The sequence below is a fragment of the Protopterus annectens genome, chromosome 2.part1 (genome assembly GCF_019279795.1).
Source record: "Protopterus annectens isolate FY-2018-M chromosome 2.part1, PAN1.0, whole genome shotgun sequence".
NCBI lineage: Eukaryota > Metazoa > Chordata > Ceratodontiformes > Protopteridae > Protopterus > Protopterus annectens.
This window is the reverse complement of record NC_056729.1, coordinates 1,367,206,272-1,367,222,075: the sequence shown is the minus strand read 5'-3', so window position 1 is coordinate 1,367,222,075 and position 15,804 is coordinate 1,367,206,272. Positions and strand designations below refer to the sequence as shown.

Below are 15,804 nucleotides of genomic sequence, written 5' to 3'. Positions count from 1 at the left end.
ACAAATCAAAAAGAGATGCTAGCTGTACAGAAAGCTCTGACAGCCTTCAAGGATCTACTACAGCCAGGACAACTTGCAATAAAGACTGACAACACCACAATAATGTGGTACATAAACAAGGGGGCACACATTCCTACCCTCTTTGCAGGCAAGCAATAATATTATGGAACACAGCTCTTTCCTACCAAGTCCAGTTACAAGCTCAATTCCTGCCAGGACAGAAAAACACATTGGCAGACGACCTAAGCAGAAACATCAAAGATCCCCACGAGTGGAAACTAGACCCACAAATATTTACAATGATGACTCAAAAATGGGGCCTTCCAAATATAGACCTGTTTGCCAGTCCTCAACTACCAACTGACAAAGTTCTTTACAAGGACATTCCACCATGAAGCTTGGAAAGTGGACACTCTCTCCTTCAGTTGGAAAAACCTGACCGCATATGCCTTTCCTCAATTACCTCTTCTCACAAAGGTTCTTTTGAAGGTCAAAAAGGAGAAATAACTGATTCTCATAGCCCCAGACTGGCCACGCCAGCACTGGTACCCGCTATTGAAGAATATGGCTCACAGCCCACCATGGATATTGCCTCAAATACCTCATTTGCTCACGCAGCAAAACAGATTCTACACAGCCAGCTCAAAACCTTAAACCTGGCTACATGGCAAATCAATTAAGCATCCAACCAGCCCCTCTTTCACAAGCAGTACTGGATGTTATTCTGGAAGCCAGGAGGCCAAACACCAGGAAGGCTTACTCGGACAAATGGAAAGGTTTTCTGCTTGGTACCAAGCTAAAGGCCAAGACGCAACTCAGCCACATATGCCTTACAGTCTGCAGTATTTAGCTGAGATGTTGCACAAAGGACTTTCCTTCTCCATTAAAATCCATGCTTCAGCTATTCCAGCTCACTACGACACAAATCCACCATTTATTTTCAAATCCTCTTCTAAGGCAGTTCCTCAGAGGGGCAAAAAACATGAGACCATCTAGAAGAGCTCCTACACCAACATGGGACCTCAACTTTGTTCGCGAAAAACTAACGCTACCTCCCTTTGAACCAGCTTTCTCTGCAGACCTTTAGTTCCTATCCTGGAAGACTGCCCTGCTCCTGGCAATAACTTCTGCCAGGAGAGTCTCAGAATTACAGGCACTTATGGCAGTGGAACCTTTCCTAATTTTTCATCAAGACAGAGTTTCTCTACAAACTAATCCTTCCCTCATGCCTAAAGTGGTTTCCAGTGTAGCTTTAAATCAAACCATCCACCTACCCACTTTCTTCCCCAATCCACAGAACAAAGGTGAGAGACTCCTGCATTCCTTGGACATTCACAGGCAGCTTCTTTACTACTTGGATAAAACTAAGGCTTTCAGAAAAACTGACCAGCTCTTTGTATCCTATGCTACAACTTCTCAAGGGAGGGCCATATCCAAGCAAACCATTTCTAAATGGATAGGCCATTGCATACGGTTCTGTTATACCCATCATAGGAAACCAGTTCCCCCTACCATTACATCCCACTCTACCAGGGCAACAGCTACCTCTACAGCCTTTCTCAGGGGTGTTCCTACCAAGGAAATTTTAGAAGCTGCAACTTGGAGCTCTGTACACACCTTCACCAAACAATATCACTTACCTCTTTATTCTAAGTCCAGGGCGGGCTTCGCCACTGCAGTTCTGCAGGGCCTCATTGCCTCCACTAACCCTCTATGATTCCTCCACCCTACCTTAGCTTTGGGACTCAACCCAAGTGTGATTGCAGCAGGGTAACACGATGAACATAGTACAGTTTTGTACCTACCATAAATGTAGATGTTCAAGTGTTCACCCTGCTGCAGTCCAGGTTACCCTCCCTCCAACCCCTCTGATCTGGCTAAAACTCTGCTATGCCTTACTGATGTATTTGCTTATAGCTGAAGGGATTTTGTTTGTACAGTGTTCTCACCATTTTGTACTAATTTGGATCGCCTTTTTGGGGGCACCTGACATCTGGGGCAAGAAACTGAAGAAAATGGCGTCTGTTGCAGTATATGTATCCCTGGCGCACTGACATCTGGGATGAGGCGACAGCAACCGACATCGGACCAAGACTTTGGAAATCTGGCTCACTGCGGGACCGCCTGATGACGGGATAACCCAAGTATGATGACTGCAGCAGGGTGAACACTCTAACATCTACATTTATGGTAGGTACAAAACTGTACTTTACGCAGAACAAATGGGTTTTAAATATAGGTTCCCAAGGATTACAGATTCCACTTCCACACCATACCAACCCCAAATCAGTGGGCAGAGGCACAACAGCAGGTTTTCTCTTCTAAGTATCAGGGTATTCAACCTGTCCCAGAAGAGGAATGCCTCACTCCTTCCCTGTTGTCTTAGCAGGAGAACCAGATTCTGCACCCTCTGCTGCAAACCCTGAACCTAAAAGCCTGGCTAATTACCTAATCTCTCCATTACCACCCCTCAGTAAATCAGTGCTGGATATCATTTTAGAGGCTAGGAGGCCTAGTACTAGAAAATCTTGTGCTGCAAAATGGAAAAGATTTTGTACCTGGAACCAATCTCAAGGGATGAGCTCAGCCATTTCAGCTCATTATAGCACAGATCCTCCCCTCTTCTCACCCACTGCTCAAGGAGTTCCTCAGAGGGGCCAAAAATTTAAGGCCACTGAGGAGAGCAACTCCAGCCTGGGACCTTAACTTTGTCTGTTTCTCCTTTCGAGTCAGCTGCTCCTGCAGATGTAAAATTCCTTTCCTGTAAAACGGCTTTCTTTTTTGCAATCACTTCTGCAAGAAGGGTATCTGAGTTACAGGCCCTTATGGCAGTGGAGCCTTTCATCATCTTTCATGCGGACAGGGTGTCCCTCAGAACCAATCCCTCCTTCGTGCCCAAGGTGGTATCCAGTGTGGCTCTTAATCAGTCCATTCATTTGCCTACCTTCTTTCCTAACCAACAGAACAAATGGAATGGATACTGCACTCCTTAGATGTGCACAGACAGCTTAGATTCTACTTGGACAGGACTAAACCTCAAAGGAAATCTGAACTGCTGGTGGCATTTGCTGCAGGGACAGAGTGGAAAGCCATTTCAAAGCAAACCATTTCAAAATGGATAGGCCACTGCATTCATTTCTGCTATAAGCACCATGGAAATCCTATCCCACAGGGCATCAGACCCCATTCAACCAGGGCTGCATCTGCCTCTACAGCCTTTCTCAGGGGTGTCCCTACAAGGAACATCCTAGAAGCTGCTACCTGGAGTTCTGTACATACTCACCAAGCATTATCATTTGCCAATTTTCTCTAAATCCAGAGCTGGTTTTGCTGCTGCAGTCTTGCAGAGCCTTATAGCTGGTCCTAATTCTATTTAAATTCCTCCTCCCAACCTTCGCTTTGGGAATTTACCCAAATTACTGCAACAGTGAAACACGAACATAGTAAAGTTGTTTACACTTTCCATAAATTTAGATGTTAGTGTATTCACTGTTGCAATCCTGGTTACCCTCCCTCCAGCCCCCTTTCTTCTTTTTACTATACCTCTACTCTCACTATGCAAGTTTTTGGTGTATTTGCTTTTTTGTTGGGGGTATATCCTTATATTATAGATTTAATTGCTTCCCATTAGGGGGGCACCTGACATCTGGGGCAAGAAAAACTGATGTAAAGGCATCTGCTGCATGTTTTATACCCCTGACGACCTGACGTCATGGAAGAAGGGACAGCAACCGACGCAGGACCCAAGCCTTTGTTAATCAGGCCGACCTGAGGGCTTACTGCAAGCAGATAACCCAAATGTAGTGACTGCAACAGTGAATACACTAACATCTACAGTTATAGTAAGTGTACAAAACTGTACTTTCCTTAGGCTGATGTTATTACGGGGGAGGGGGGCATTCTGTTCTGACGATAGCACATGCGGACATGGCCCATGTGTGACATCCCTTGTGCCTTGCAGTGGTCAGTCTTTTTTGTATACTGGCCGAATGTTGGGACTGCCTTTGGCAGTGAATCCCTTATGTTAAGAGTACTGCAACATAGAAGTGAAGGATATCTGTGGTTATGGTAAGATTTTACCCAACTATTCTTTCCCATGGTTAGTTGGACATGGAGTAGCTCACACATGTCATTGTGTCAAAGGTGTGGATACTAAATCCATTTTAGAAGCTGCAACTTGGTCTTCTGTATGTACATTTACTAAAGATTACAAGTTGCATGTCATTTCTAGGGCCAGGATGGGTTTTGCCATGGCCATCCTTTATGGGTTCTTGGAGGATTCTACTGTGGGTTTCTTTTCCTTTCTAATGGCTTTTGTAGTACTCTACCAGATGTAAAGAATACTGAAACCGTGATGAGAGAGGGCATAGTACAGTTGTGTAAGAACTTGCCATAGCAGTAGATGTCCTACTGTTACACTGTTGCAATATTTGTGTCCCACCCTCCCTACCCTTGTTCTTCTGTTGCCTACCTTTTGGCCAAGGAAGGAGTCCTTACTCTCCTTGGTCTTTTTTTTTTTTTTTTTTCCCCTTGTGGGTGCATGTTTCTCCTCTTGGGTTGCTCTGGGGCAATTCAGTTGTGAAGAATAGGCACACAGGAGACTCCAGGTGCAGTTAACCATTGAGAAGACCCCTATTCAAATTACAGCTAGCTACAGGCCCCTAAATTTGACTCTATGCCCATTCCACCTATCTGGACCTAAATCTGTCAAGATTCAACCCTGATCCTTGGTGACTTTAACTACCCAACCATAGATTGGAAAAAACTACTCTTGCCAAAACACAAATGCCCAGAGAGTCTTCAATTTTATCAACGCAAATGCCTTGGAACATTTAGTCGATACCTCCACAAGAGGTGATATCTTTAACTTTGTTAACCAACATGAGTAACCACTGCAGTACCCCTACAGTGTCATCCTCCCTGGTAAGATCCAACCATTTGTAGTCACCATCTCCCCTGACCTCCCTCTAGCTAAGGTCAAACAAAAAACTTCTCCAAAGCTGATTGCAACCTCCTGAGGGATGGTATAAAAAGCTTCACAGCCCCCCCCCCCCTCAACTGTAGGAACTGATACCAATGTCCAAATCTATACCAAAGTACTGTATGAGCATTTTATATAGATGCATTGAATCAGGAATAACCGGGACAAAATCGTCGTCCTCAAGGAAGAGTAAACCTGTTTGGTGGACATCTGCAGTAAGTAAACTATGCAACAAAAGGAAAAAAAATGGCTGTCCAGGACCAAGAAAGAGCAGGTGCCCAATTGGAAGCAATCTATGCTTACCCTGAAGAAGCAAATAAGAGCACTAGTGAAATTCTCTAAAGCCAACTTCCAGTCCAAATTGGCTACATTTGATAGACAATCATAAGGCCTTCTTCACATATGTCCGAAATCTTAACGTAAGCACCCAGAGCTGTTCAGAACTGGTGGTCAAGGACACCATATACACATACTGTAGATATAGCCAATCTACTGGCTGATGGATTCAGCGAAACCTTCTCCCCTGTCCCCCATCAGTAAATCAGGACATCCCTAGTGCTCCCCCTACCCCTTATCTCTAGGGAACAGGTCACTACTGCCCTCTCATAGGCAAAAAATACAGCCTCCTTGGGACCCGATAACATCATTATCTACATCCTAAATGCGTGAACTTGCAGCACCATTAGGCACCCTACTTAACCAAAGCCTGAGTACCGGCTTTGTCCCAGCAGAGTGGAGGACAGCCACAGTCATCCCTTTACACAAAGGTGGGGCATCCACCAATCCGGGGATTTATAGACCCATCAGCCTAACCAGCCTGATGTGCAAGAACATGGAATGAATCATCATGGAACTCATTAACAGGGACATTGGCAACCTCCTAACACTCTACCTCACAGTTTGGCTTGTCAAGGGGAGGTTCAGTTTGTTAAATCTGGTAGACTTCTTTGAGGCGGTTATAAAAGCCATGGATGAGGAGACTGTGCACACTGCCTACCTTGACCTGGCCAAAGCCTTTGACACTATTCCCCAGTTGGGCATAGTAGAGGACTCTCAACTAGGCATCAATCCATATGTTATCAGATGGGTAGCAAACTGGCTCACTGATAGAACCCACCTAATTCAAAATAGTGGAAGCCACCTCAAGCAGTTGACCTGTAATGAGCAGCATACTCCAGGGATCAGTTTTGGGGCCTCTGTTTGGGATATACTTCCCTATGGTGCAGGCCAAAACCAGTGGACTATGGCCAACCAACTTTGCAGATGACTGCAAGCTGGGCACAGTCATTCCCCAAGTGATGTGGACATCCTCAGAGGGTCTCACCCAAACAAATGACTGGTGCTAGAAACATGGCCTCAAGCTGAATGCCAAAAAATGCATCCTCCCCCTTTGGGGAGAATGACATCCCCACATGATATCACATTAATAACAATTTCCTAAGTTCACAATCAGAGAGGGATTTGGGCACCCAGCTTGATGGCAACCGGACTTTTGACCACCATGTTGATTCCATTGTACAGAAAGCTTTCTACATGGCCCACCTCATAAGTAAGAGTATCTCATCCAGGGCAGAGGTAATAACATCCCTGTATTCTTCCTTTATAAGGCCAATTTTGAGTACAGTGCCCCCTTCAGCGTTTACTTTGCAAAGCACATGCAGCAGCTGGAAAGACCACAGAGGTTCCTCACCAGGAGAATCCAGAGCCTCAAACATCTACCCTACACAGGCTGAAAGCCCGATCCCTCTACTCTTTCATCCACGCTCTTCAGGGGTGACCTCTGTTTGGCATATAAAGCTCTCAGACCCCACATTGATGGGACTGCTGCATTATCCTCCAGTCAAGCTGCACTTGAGCAACCTGTACACGCAACATCAACCTGGTCTGTGAAATCAATAGGACTTGTTGGCAGGACAGATTTGTGTCCCAGAGACTTCCCCCATCTGTGGAATAGACTCTCTCCACGTCAAGCAGAGTACCTCATTATCCCTTTTTAAGCACAACCTGGATAACTGGCTGGGAAACCATGCACCCCTGGGATTCTATCTGTGTCCCTGCTGAACAGGAGCTTTGGGTGCTGACTTGTCTAAACTCTTGGCTAGCTTTAGAAGGGCCTCAGGCCCAATAGCTTAGTAACCTCCTGTGATTCTCATACGTCAGTGTACCTTACATCTTGTACAAAGGGCTATACATCTGACCTACAGTGCCTGGAAGGTAAAACTGTTTGTATGCTGGCTGGGCATTTGGCTATCCCAGATGTACAGCAGCAGTGAAAAGTAGGACATCAACTGTTATATTAACTTCTTACACTGCTCGGAGCTTTTTTATGGAAACTAATCAGGTCATCCAGTTCCGACTAGGATAAAGACCGCAGAGGAAGTTAACTTCTGAAGTATTAATTTTAGTGAAATGGACAATGTTCTTCATCTCACATTGCTGCAGTCCTTACATATGGGTAGTCCGCTGTCCTTGGTCGGCCCGAATACCAAAGTATTAGGCTGACGTCGGTCATGGGCGCTCAGATCTGACATCAGAGCGTCAGGGTATAAAAGCGCATGACCGACGTCATATCCTCAGTCTTTTTTGCCGCATGGTCCAATGCAGAAGCAGCGTTGCAAGTGCCGTTCGGCGTTCTGAAATTTTCGTATTCTGAGTTTCAGACCGAAACCAAGTTGGGCTAAGTACCCCGTTGGGGAATATTTTTGTTTTTTCTTGCCTCAGTTAATTCCGGATGTCAGAAAAAGTGAATAATTGTATTTCTTGTGGGAAACAGATACCGCATAGGGATTATCACTCTCTTTGCATTCCTTGTTTGGGACGGACCACGGCGTAGTCGGGTGTCGGTTTTGTGCTAGGTTTAATAAGCGCACTATAAAAGGTTAGATTGTGCTAGGTTAGTCTTTGGTAAGCGGTGTAATTATAATATGCCGTCGGATCCTCCGACGCCGCTTCCGAAGAAGTGCAAAGACAAATCCTTGAAACCTAGACAGGTTGATTCGTCTGTTTCGGACGCCGGTCCTGCAGAAACTACAGTGGAGCAGGTGGATCCGGCTGAAGTTTCTGTTGAGTCTCAGGGGGAAACTTTGATTTTGCAGGATGTGGCCTCACAGGAGTCAGGTCAAGCTGAAGGGGCCTCTCAGGTTACTGTTCTCCCTTCTATGCCTAAGGTGGTTAGGCCTTCTGCTACTATTTCTAAGGCTTCTTCTAAGGGCAGGTCTGTTTTGCCTTCCTCTGGTGTCCCTCCAGGTACTTCAGGGTCTGTGCCTAAAAAGCACATGCTTAAAATGGCAGAAGATTTGATTACTTTAATTAGAGGTTCTAGGCCCCCTCCTGATAAGAGGCCCAGGGTGGAGCCAGAGTTGGAAAGTTTGGATCAGGCCTCAGATGACTCAGACTCTTCTGCTGAAGATATTCAAGATTTTCCCCCTTATTCGGATTCTGATGCAGAGGATTCCACTCCTTCTGCTTCTCCTCCAGAGGATTTTTCATTTTCAGAAACTCTGCATTCCATGAGGGAGCATTTTAAGTGGGAAGGACAGGATTTCTCTGATTCACGGAAGAGGCTTAGGGAATTCTTGTTTTTACCACAGCATAGACCCTTGGCTATACCTCCTGTTTTGGATGTTCAAGATGTTTTCTCGGAGGCTTCCCTTAATCCAGATTCTTTGCCTCCTTCGCCAGTTAAACCGGACAGGTATTACAGGGTGCCTGAGGCTCATAAATATCTGTATGAGTCCTAGGGCGGACCCAGAAACTATTAGTCAGGGGCCTAAGGGTGTTAGAGCTTCTGTTGTAAAGAATCCAGTTCCTCTAGATAAGGAAGCTAGAGCTTTGGATAGATGGGGTAAGAAGGTGTATACCTCTTCTACTTTAGCAATGAGGGCTTTAAATTGCCAGTTTCATATGTTGAAATATCAGAATTTCCTCCTTTCTCAGCTAAAATCTAAAGTGGATGCTTTGGCAGAGGGCATAGAGTGTAAAGAATTGCAAGATTTAGTACATGTCTCTGAACAGGTGGGTAAGCATTCTTTGCAGTGTGGTTTTGATGCTGTACAGGCCTCTTCTAGGGTGGCTGCCACTGGTTCAGTTCTTCAGAGGCACGCCTGGCTTAAGGATCAGAATTTGTCCGAGCATGTTAAAACTAGAATTCTGGATGCCCTTTACAGTCTGAAGTTTTGTTTGGTCCCCTGTGGAGTCGGTTTTGAAGAAAATGGAAGACAAGGCTAAGTCCATGCAGACTGTTAAAGATTTTTGCAGGTGCAACCTCCAAAGTTTAGTAGAAATTGGCCTACTAAGGGGTGGACCTACCCTTCTTCTGATTCTCAGTCTAGGGGTAGATCTAGACGTGGCAGGGGCAGAGCTCACAGTACATTCAGGCATAGAACTTGGAGTTCACCTGCACAATCTGCAGGTGAGGGCAGGGGCCAGTCCTTTTGTAAACAGGCCCAATGACCTGCATTTTCAGCTGCCAGATTCTTCTTCCCTGGCAGCTCCTTTGGGAGGAAAGTTAGCACTCTTCAAGCAAAACTGGCTTTTAGTCACCCAGGACAAATGGGTATTGGACATTATAAACAGAGGCTACAAGTTCTATTTCCATACATTGCCTCCTTTCAAAGGCATGCCAGACGTTCCTCCTCTGCAAAGGATAGAGGCTCACAAGCAGATTTCTTTACTTCTTCAAATAGGAGCTATACAGCCAGTTCCTCTGTCAGAAGTGGGACTAGGATTTTATTCTCGCCTGTTTCTAGTACCAAAGAAAGGGAACACGTGGAGACCAATTTTGGATTTATCTATCCTCAACACTTATCTGGACATTCCAAAGTTCAAAATGCTGACGTTACAACAGCTTTTACCTCTGTTGGGAAAAGATCACTGGATGGTAACTCTGGATCTCAAAGAGGCTTATCTTCATGTTCCTATCAGGCCCATTTGCAGGAGGTACCTGCGTTTTGGCTGGAAATTTACATTATCAGTTCTCTGCATTGCCCTTTGGCTTATCTACTGCCCAGAGTGTTCACAAAGGTTCTGGCTCCAGTGATAGCCTTTTTCAGGTTAAGAGGAATACAGATTTATCCTTATTTGGACGATTGCCTGATTATTGCACAACACAAAGACGAACTTCTGCATCATCTACAGTATGTGATGGTAGTGTTAAGATGCCTAGGGTATTCTGTGAACGAAACAAAGTCCAGTCTTGTACCCTCTCAGGACATGTGCTTTCTGGGTGTGAGACTGAATACAGCTTCCCAGATGGCCTTTTTGACCCCGGACAAACAAAGAAGCCTTTCTCTTTATTTCCATCAAATGTCTCTACAGTCCAGGCTGACTGCAAGGACAGTCCTTCAAGCCTTGGGGTTCATGGCATCTTGTATTCTGGTGCTTCCCAATGCCAAACTGCATATGAGGAAGCTTCAATGGTATCTCAAAAATGTATGGACACAACACTGCCAAGATCTAGACACTGTCATTCAGATAATACCTTGCATTCAGAAAGAATTTTTGTGGTGGGCTCAGGAATGTCACCTAAACAAGGGACTCTCTGTGACCCGACCAGAGGCGAGTCAGATTCTAACGACAGATGCCTCGGACAAGGCTTGGGGAGCACACCTCAATGGAAAATGGGTGCAAGACACGTGGCCTGTCAGACTTCAACGTTTGTATATCAACTTGAAGGAGATGTTAGCAGTCCAATTTGCATTGATGGCTTTCAAGGATTTACTTCACCCAGGACAGGTGTTGATTCAAACAGACAACACTACTGTCATGTGGTACATCAACAAGCAAGGGGGAACCCATTCGTACCCTCTTTGCAGGCAAGCGATGATTTTGTGGGAGACTGCTCTGTTTACACCTCAATCTTCAGGCAAGGTTTCTACCAGGAGCACAGAACTCCTTAGCGGATGTGTTGAGCAGACAAATTGTGGATCCTCACGGTGGAAACTGGATCCTCATGTGTTTCAAAAGTTGACAGTGTTATGGGGACTCCAGACATAGATCTGTTCGCTTCTCCACTAAATTACCAGTTGCCAAAGTTTTGCACAAAAATGTTTCATCCCACAGCTTGGAAGGTGGATGCTCTATCATTCAGTTGGAGCAATCTTCATGTCTATGCCTTTCCAACTCTGCCTCTCATTCCCAAGGTACTCCTGAAGGCCAGAAAAGACAAGCCATCCATGATTCTGATAGCGCCGGATTGACCTCGACAGCACTGGTACCCACTACTGAGGAGTTTGGTACGGGAGCCTCCATGGCCTCTGCCTTTGATTCCGCATCTTTTGTCTCAGGAGGGCAATCACTTCCTCAATGTCAAGATTCAGTCTCTGCATCTCACAGCCTGGCATATTCTGTTTTAGACCCTGGAGGGTCTCGGCTTCCACAACCAGTTTTGAATGTTATTTTGGAGGCCAGAAGGCCTAGTACAAGGAAAGTTTACGCTGATAAATGGAGGAGATTTTTTCTTTGGAGCAAAGCGAAGGACTTTGATGTTTCCAAGCCTGATTTAAGTGTTTCTCTTCAATATCTTACTGAGTTATTGGACAAGGGTTTGTCTTTCTCCTCGATAAAGGTTCATGCTGCAGCCATTTCTGCTCACTATGACTGTGACCCTCCTTTATTTTCCCATCCTTTGTTTAAGCAATTTCTTAGAGGGGCAAAGAACATAAGACCCCCACGTAGAGCTCCTACTCCTGCTTGGGATCTCAATTTTGTGTTGGAAAAGCTTACTCTACAACCTTTTGAGCTGCAGGCTCAAAAGGTTGTAAAGTATTTATCATGGAAGACTGCTTTTTTGTTGGCCATTATCTCTGCAAGAAGGGTTTCTGAATTACAGGCCCTTATGGCAGTGGAACCTTTCCTGATTTTTCATAAAGATAGGGTATCTTTGCGTACTAATCCTTCCTTCCTTTATGCCTAAAGTGGTTTCTTGTGTGGCCTTGAACCAAACTATTCATTTGCCTACTTCTTATGCAAACCCCCAAAATAAAGGGGAGAAGATTTTGCATACTTTGGATATTCACAGGCAGTTACGTTATTATTTGGGCAGAACCAAGGGGTTCAGGCAGTCTCAGCAGTTTGTTTCTTTTGCTTTGGGTTCTCAGGGAAAACCTGTTTCAAAACAAACTATTTCTAAATGGATTGGGTTTTGTATTTCTTTCTGTTATTCCCATCATGGTAAGGAGATTCCGGCTGGAATCAGACCTCATTCCACTAGAGCTACTGCCACTTCAACTGCCTTTCTAAGGGGGGTAGCTACAAAAGATATTTTGGAAGCAGCCACTTGGAGTTCAGTACATACTTTTTCCAAGCATTACCACCTTCCTCTTTATTCTAAGTCTAGGGCTGGATTTGCCACTGCAATATTACAGGGCATTTTAGCAGCCCCTAATGCTTTATGATTTTGCCATCCTCCCTTTACCTCTGCTTTGGGATTCTACCCATATGTAAGGACTGCAGCAATGGAGATGAAGAACATAGTACAGTTTTGTACCTACCATAAATGTAGATGTTCGAAGATCCACATTGCTGCAGTCCAATTTACCCTCCCTCCTTCCCCTCTGTAGTTTGGCATGGTTATATGGTTTGGGTGATGGTTGTTGTTGGGCGTGTTTTTGGGAGGTATCCTGTTTTTGGGCTGTGGCCTTTCTTTTTAGGGCCTTCTGACATCTGGGGCAAGAAAAGACTGAGGATATGACGTTGGTCATGCGCTTTTATACCCTGACGCTCTGATGTCAGATCTGAGCGCCCATGACCGACGTCAGCCTAATACTTTGGTATTCGGGCCGACCGAGGACAGCGGACTACCCATATGTAAGGACTGCAGCAATGTGGATCTTCGAACATCTACATTTATGGTAGGTACAAAACTGTACTTTTTATATTTTTAGTATTAAGTTTTCATTCATGTAAACAGCAAGTACTTTTGGAAGTCTTATGGTACTAAAAATATTCCACAAAGTTGTAATGTATATTAATTGTTGAAGTGATAGGAAACTCAAAATGTCTTGCTAGTGCCTGTTCTTTTAGTTTCTTTTTTTTTTAGACATCTTCCAGCTAAGCCAGCAGATGAAGCTGAGAAACATAGGCAGGAGTATGAAGAGATGGTTGTTCAAGCAAGAAAACGAGGTATTTTACAGCCTTTTTTGTAACCCATAAGATAAACTAAGATGGAAGTTTGTGAAAGTTTGTTGTAGTAAATTGGTGCATAATCGATTATAAAACATTTGGTAGTTTGTAACCTCTCAAATATCTAGTTTTGTGTAAGGCAGTGTTTCCTTAAGTGTGGTACATAAGATTTTAGGCAGTACATAGAATAATCTCACCTTCGATAACCACATCGCCACAACAGTCAAATCCTATGTGGCACATCTCATCACTAAGGGGTTTTCGTCCAGAAAAAGAGGTCATTGTCCCACTGTACTCCTCCCTCGTACCCATTTTAGAGTACAATGCCCCGTTTGGTATGTACCTCACAAGACATCTGCAACAGCTGGAAAGGTCGTAGAAATAACTCACTAAAAGAATCACAGGCCTAAAGCAGATGCCCTATGCGGACAGTCTAAAAAAAACTCCAGCTATACTCCAATGGCATATAGTCTACTCAGGCGATCTCTGCTTAACATACAAGGCCACGTCAAACCCTGAGCTGTTGGACATGCTCCACGTAATGAAATCCCAATCCCTCAGAGCCACAAGCTCCAGGGATCTAAACCTTGTCATCACAATGAACAAAACATGCTTGGAGGTATAGATTCCTGACCTAGACTCCCCATACCCTGGAATAGACTTGCCCATGCATGTCAACCAGAGCGTCTCCTTGGCCCTATTCAAAAGGAACCTTGACTATTGGGAAGTAAGAAATTCAACCCGGGGGTCATGTTAGTTGCCCTGCTAGACAGGGGTACAGGGAAGTAAATATTGTGGGAAGAAATATCCGGGGAATTGTTTGGCTAGGTTTGTATAGACCCTAGAGCTGATAGCCTAGTACCAACATATGAAGCTTTAATCATACAGGTTATAATCCGATTGTAGCTGTTTATAAGGCTGCTATCATTTCCTTAGTTAAGCGTGTTCTGTAGCTGTCTAATTCAATTTGTGTTGCCATACATAGCTCTAGTGCTAGTTTGGATAGACATTTTCTGTTTTTTCAAAGAATAAGGAATCTGAGGGCAATAGTGATTACCTAGCTGGCTCTGCCCAGTCACTCCATTTCTTTGGAAATGAACCTGAGCTTAAGTGTTTAAGTTGTGCGGGGTTGACATAATGGTTAAGGGGTTTACCTTAAAAACACAAGGTTCAGGGTTTGACTCTCACTTAGGGTAATTGGCTATGCTTAAAATGGTCCACAAAGGCAGCATAGTACTAGACTATGAAGTCCAAACAGGTGTTCACTTTTCTCTGATTGCTTGAACTAGGCAGGATATGCGACTTTGTAGAGGACAAGATGCACAGTTCTTTCCCCTCACCACACATGCACTTCACTTGCTGATTGAGAGAATTGTTAGCATTTTAGAACAGAAGTATGCCTCTAGTAATCAAGCCTTTAGAATGTTAAATTATCAAGTCTGTATGTTATAATTTATTTTAGTCAGCGTACAGTTTGGATAATTTGCTGCATCCATTGCTATACAGAGCAAGTGTCTTACATTAATGAAATTGTTTCTGATTTGACTCATGTTTTGAAACCTGCTTTGAGAGGTGTGCGCTCAAATGTGCAGATAGTCTCAATCTTGCTTCTGTTGCATCAAAACTTGTGTGCTTGGGTTGCGTAATCAGAACTTCGACTTAAAGCTGAAATTTTGATTGCATCTTTAAGTTCTGAGTTGGTGTATTTCGCAGTCTGTTACTCTCAAACATGAGATAAGCAAATTTAATGCATGGGGTATTTCATGTGCCCATGTTCTGTCCCCTGAAGGAAGATGCTTTGGGAAAAACAAACAAAAATCTCAGCCAGACAAAAGGAATGTATCCAAAAGGAAATGGCAGGAGGATAATTCTTTGACACCAAATGAGAGGTTCCTTTTTGAAAAAATGGATCAGCCTCCTGCAGAGGAATTCCTGAACTTGGTGGACTTGGGAGACCGTCACCAAAGCCCTGGATGAAGACAGAACTGTGCATATACTGCCTATTTAGACTTGGCGAAGGCCTTCGATACCATTCCCCACTTGGGCATAATTGATTAAACTTACCCAACTTAATGTAAACCAGTATATAGTTAGGTTGCTAAATGGCTCACCAATAGAAAACGCACAGTTAACTGGGACTGTTCATCCACCTCTAGACCAGTAACCAGTAGTCTACCACAGGGCTCGGTGCTGGGATCCCTATTGTTTGGGATTTACTTTTCTGAAATACAGGCCAAAACAGAAGGCATGTGGTTAACGAAGTTTGTAGATGACTGCAAGCTGGGCACGGTCATTGAATTCTCTATTGACATGGTCACCCTTCAGGAAGGTCTTACTGAAACGGTTGGTGCCGAAATTATGGGCTCAAGTTTGGTAATTTGGATAATTGGATGGAAAATTGCAAATTCACCCCTGTGGTTTTATTTGCCCCATCTGGACAGGGGCAGCAGGTGCTGAATAAGGTCTAATAACACCATTAAGAGGGAAAAACTTGGCTAGGCTTGTAAGGGCCTCAAGGCCATTAGCCTAGTAATCTCCTATGATCATGTGCCGACTCAGAGCACCCCTACCCCCACTCTCCTTCCCTTGTTTCTCTCCCTTCTCTATCTTGACTGTCTCAACCCTGGTGCCTATCAGTAAATCTCATCCACATGAGTTCTGAGAATAATTTGGAGGGGATACACTCTAACATTTGGAAAATT

The 15,804-nt window shown here is 44.4% G+C and overlaps 1 protein-coding gene across 2 annotated transcripts in view; it reads left to right on the top strand.

Moving 5' to 3' along the window:
* TBC1D14 (TBC1 domain family member 14) overlaps positions 1-15,804 on the top strand; it is a 773,921-nt gene that overhangs the window by 235,177 nt on the left and 522,940 nt on the right. For both annotated transcript variants that reach the window (XM_044062828.1, XM_044062829.1), the window contains one exon: positions 13,020-13,102. In XM_044062828.1, the coding sequence (XP_043918763.1) occupies positions 13,020-13,102 (83 nt within the window). The remainder of the gene's footprint in view (positions 1-13,019; positions 13,103-15,804) is intronic.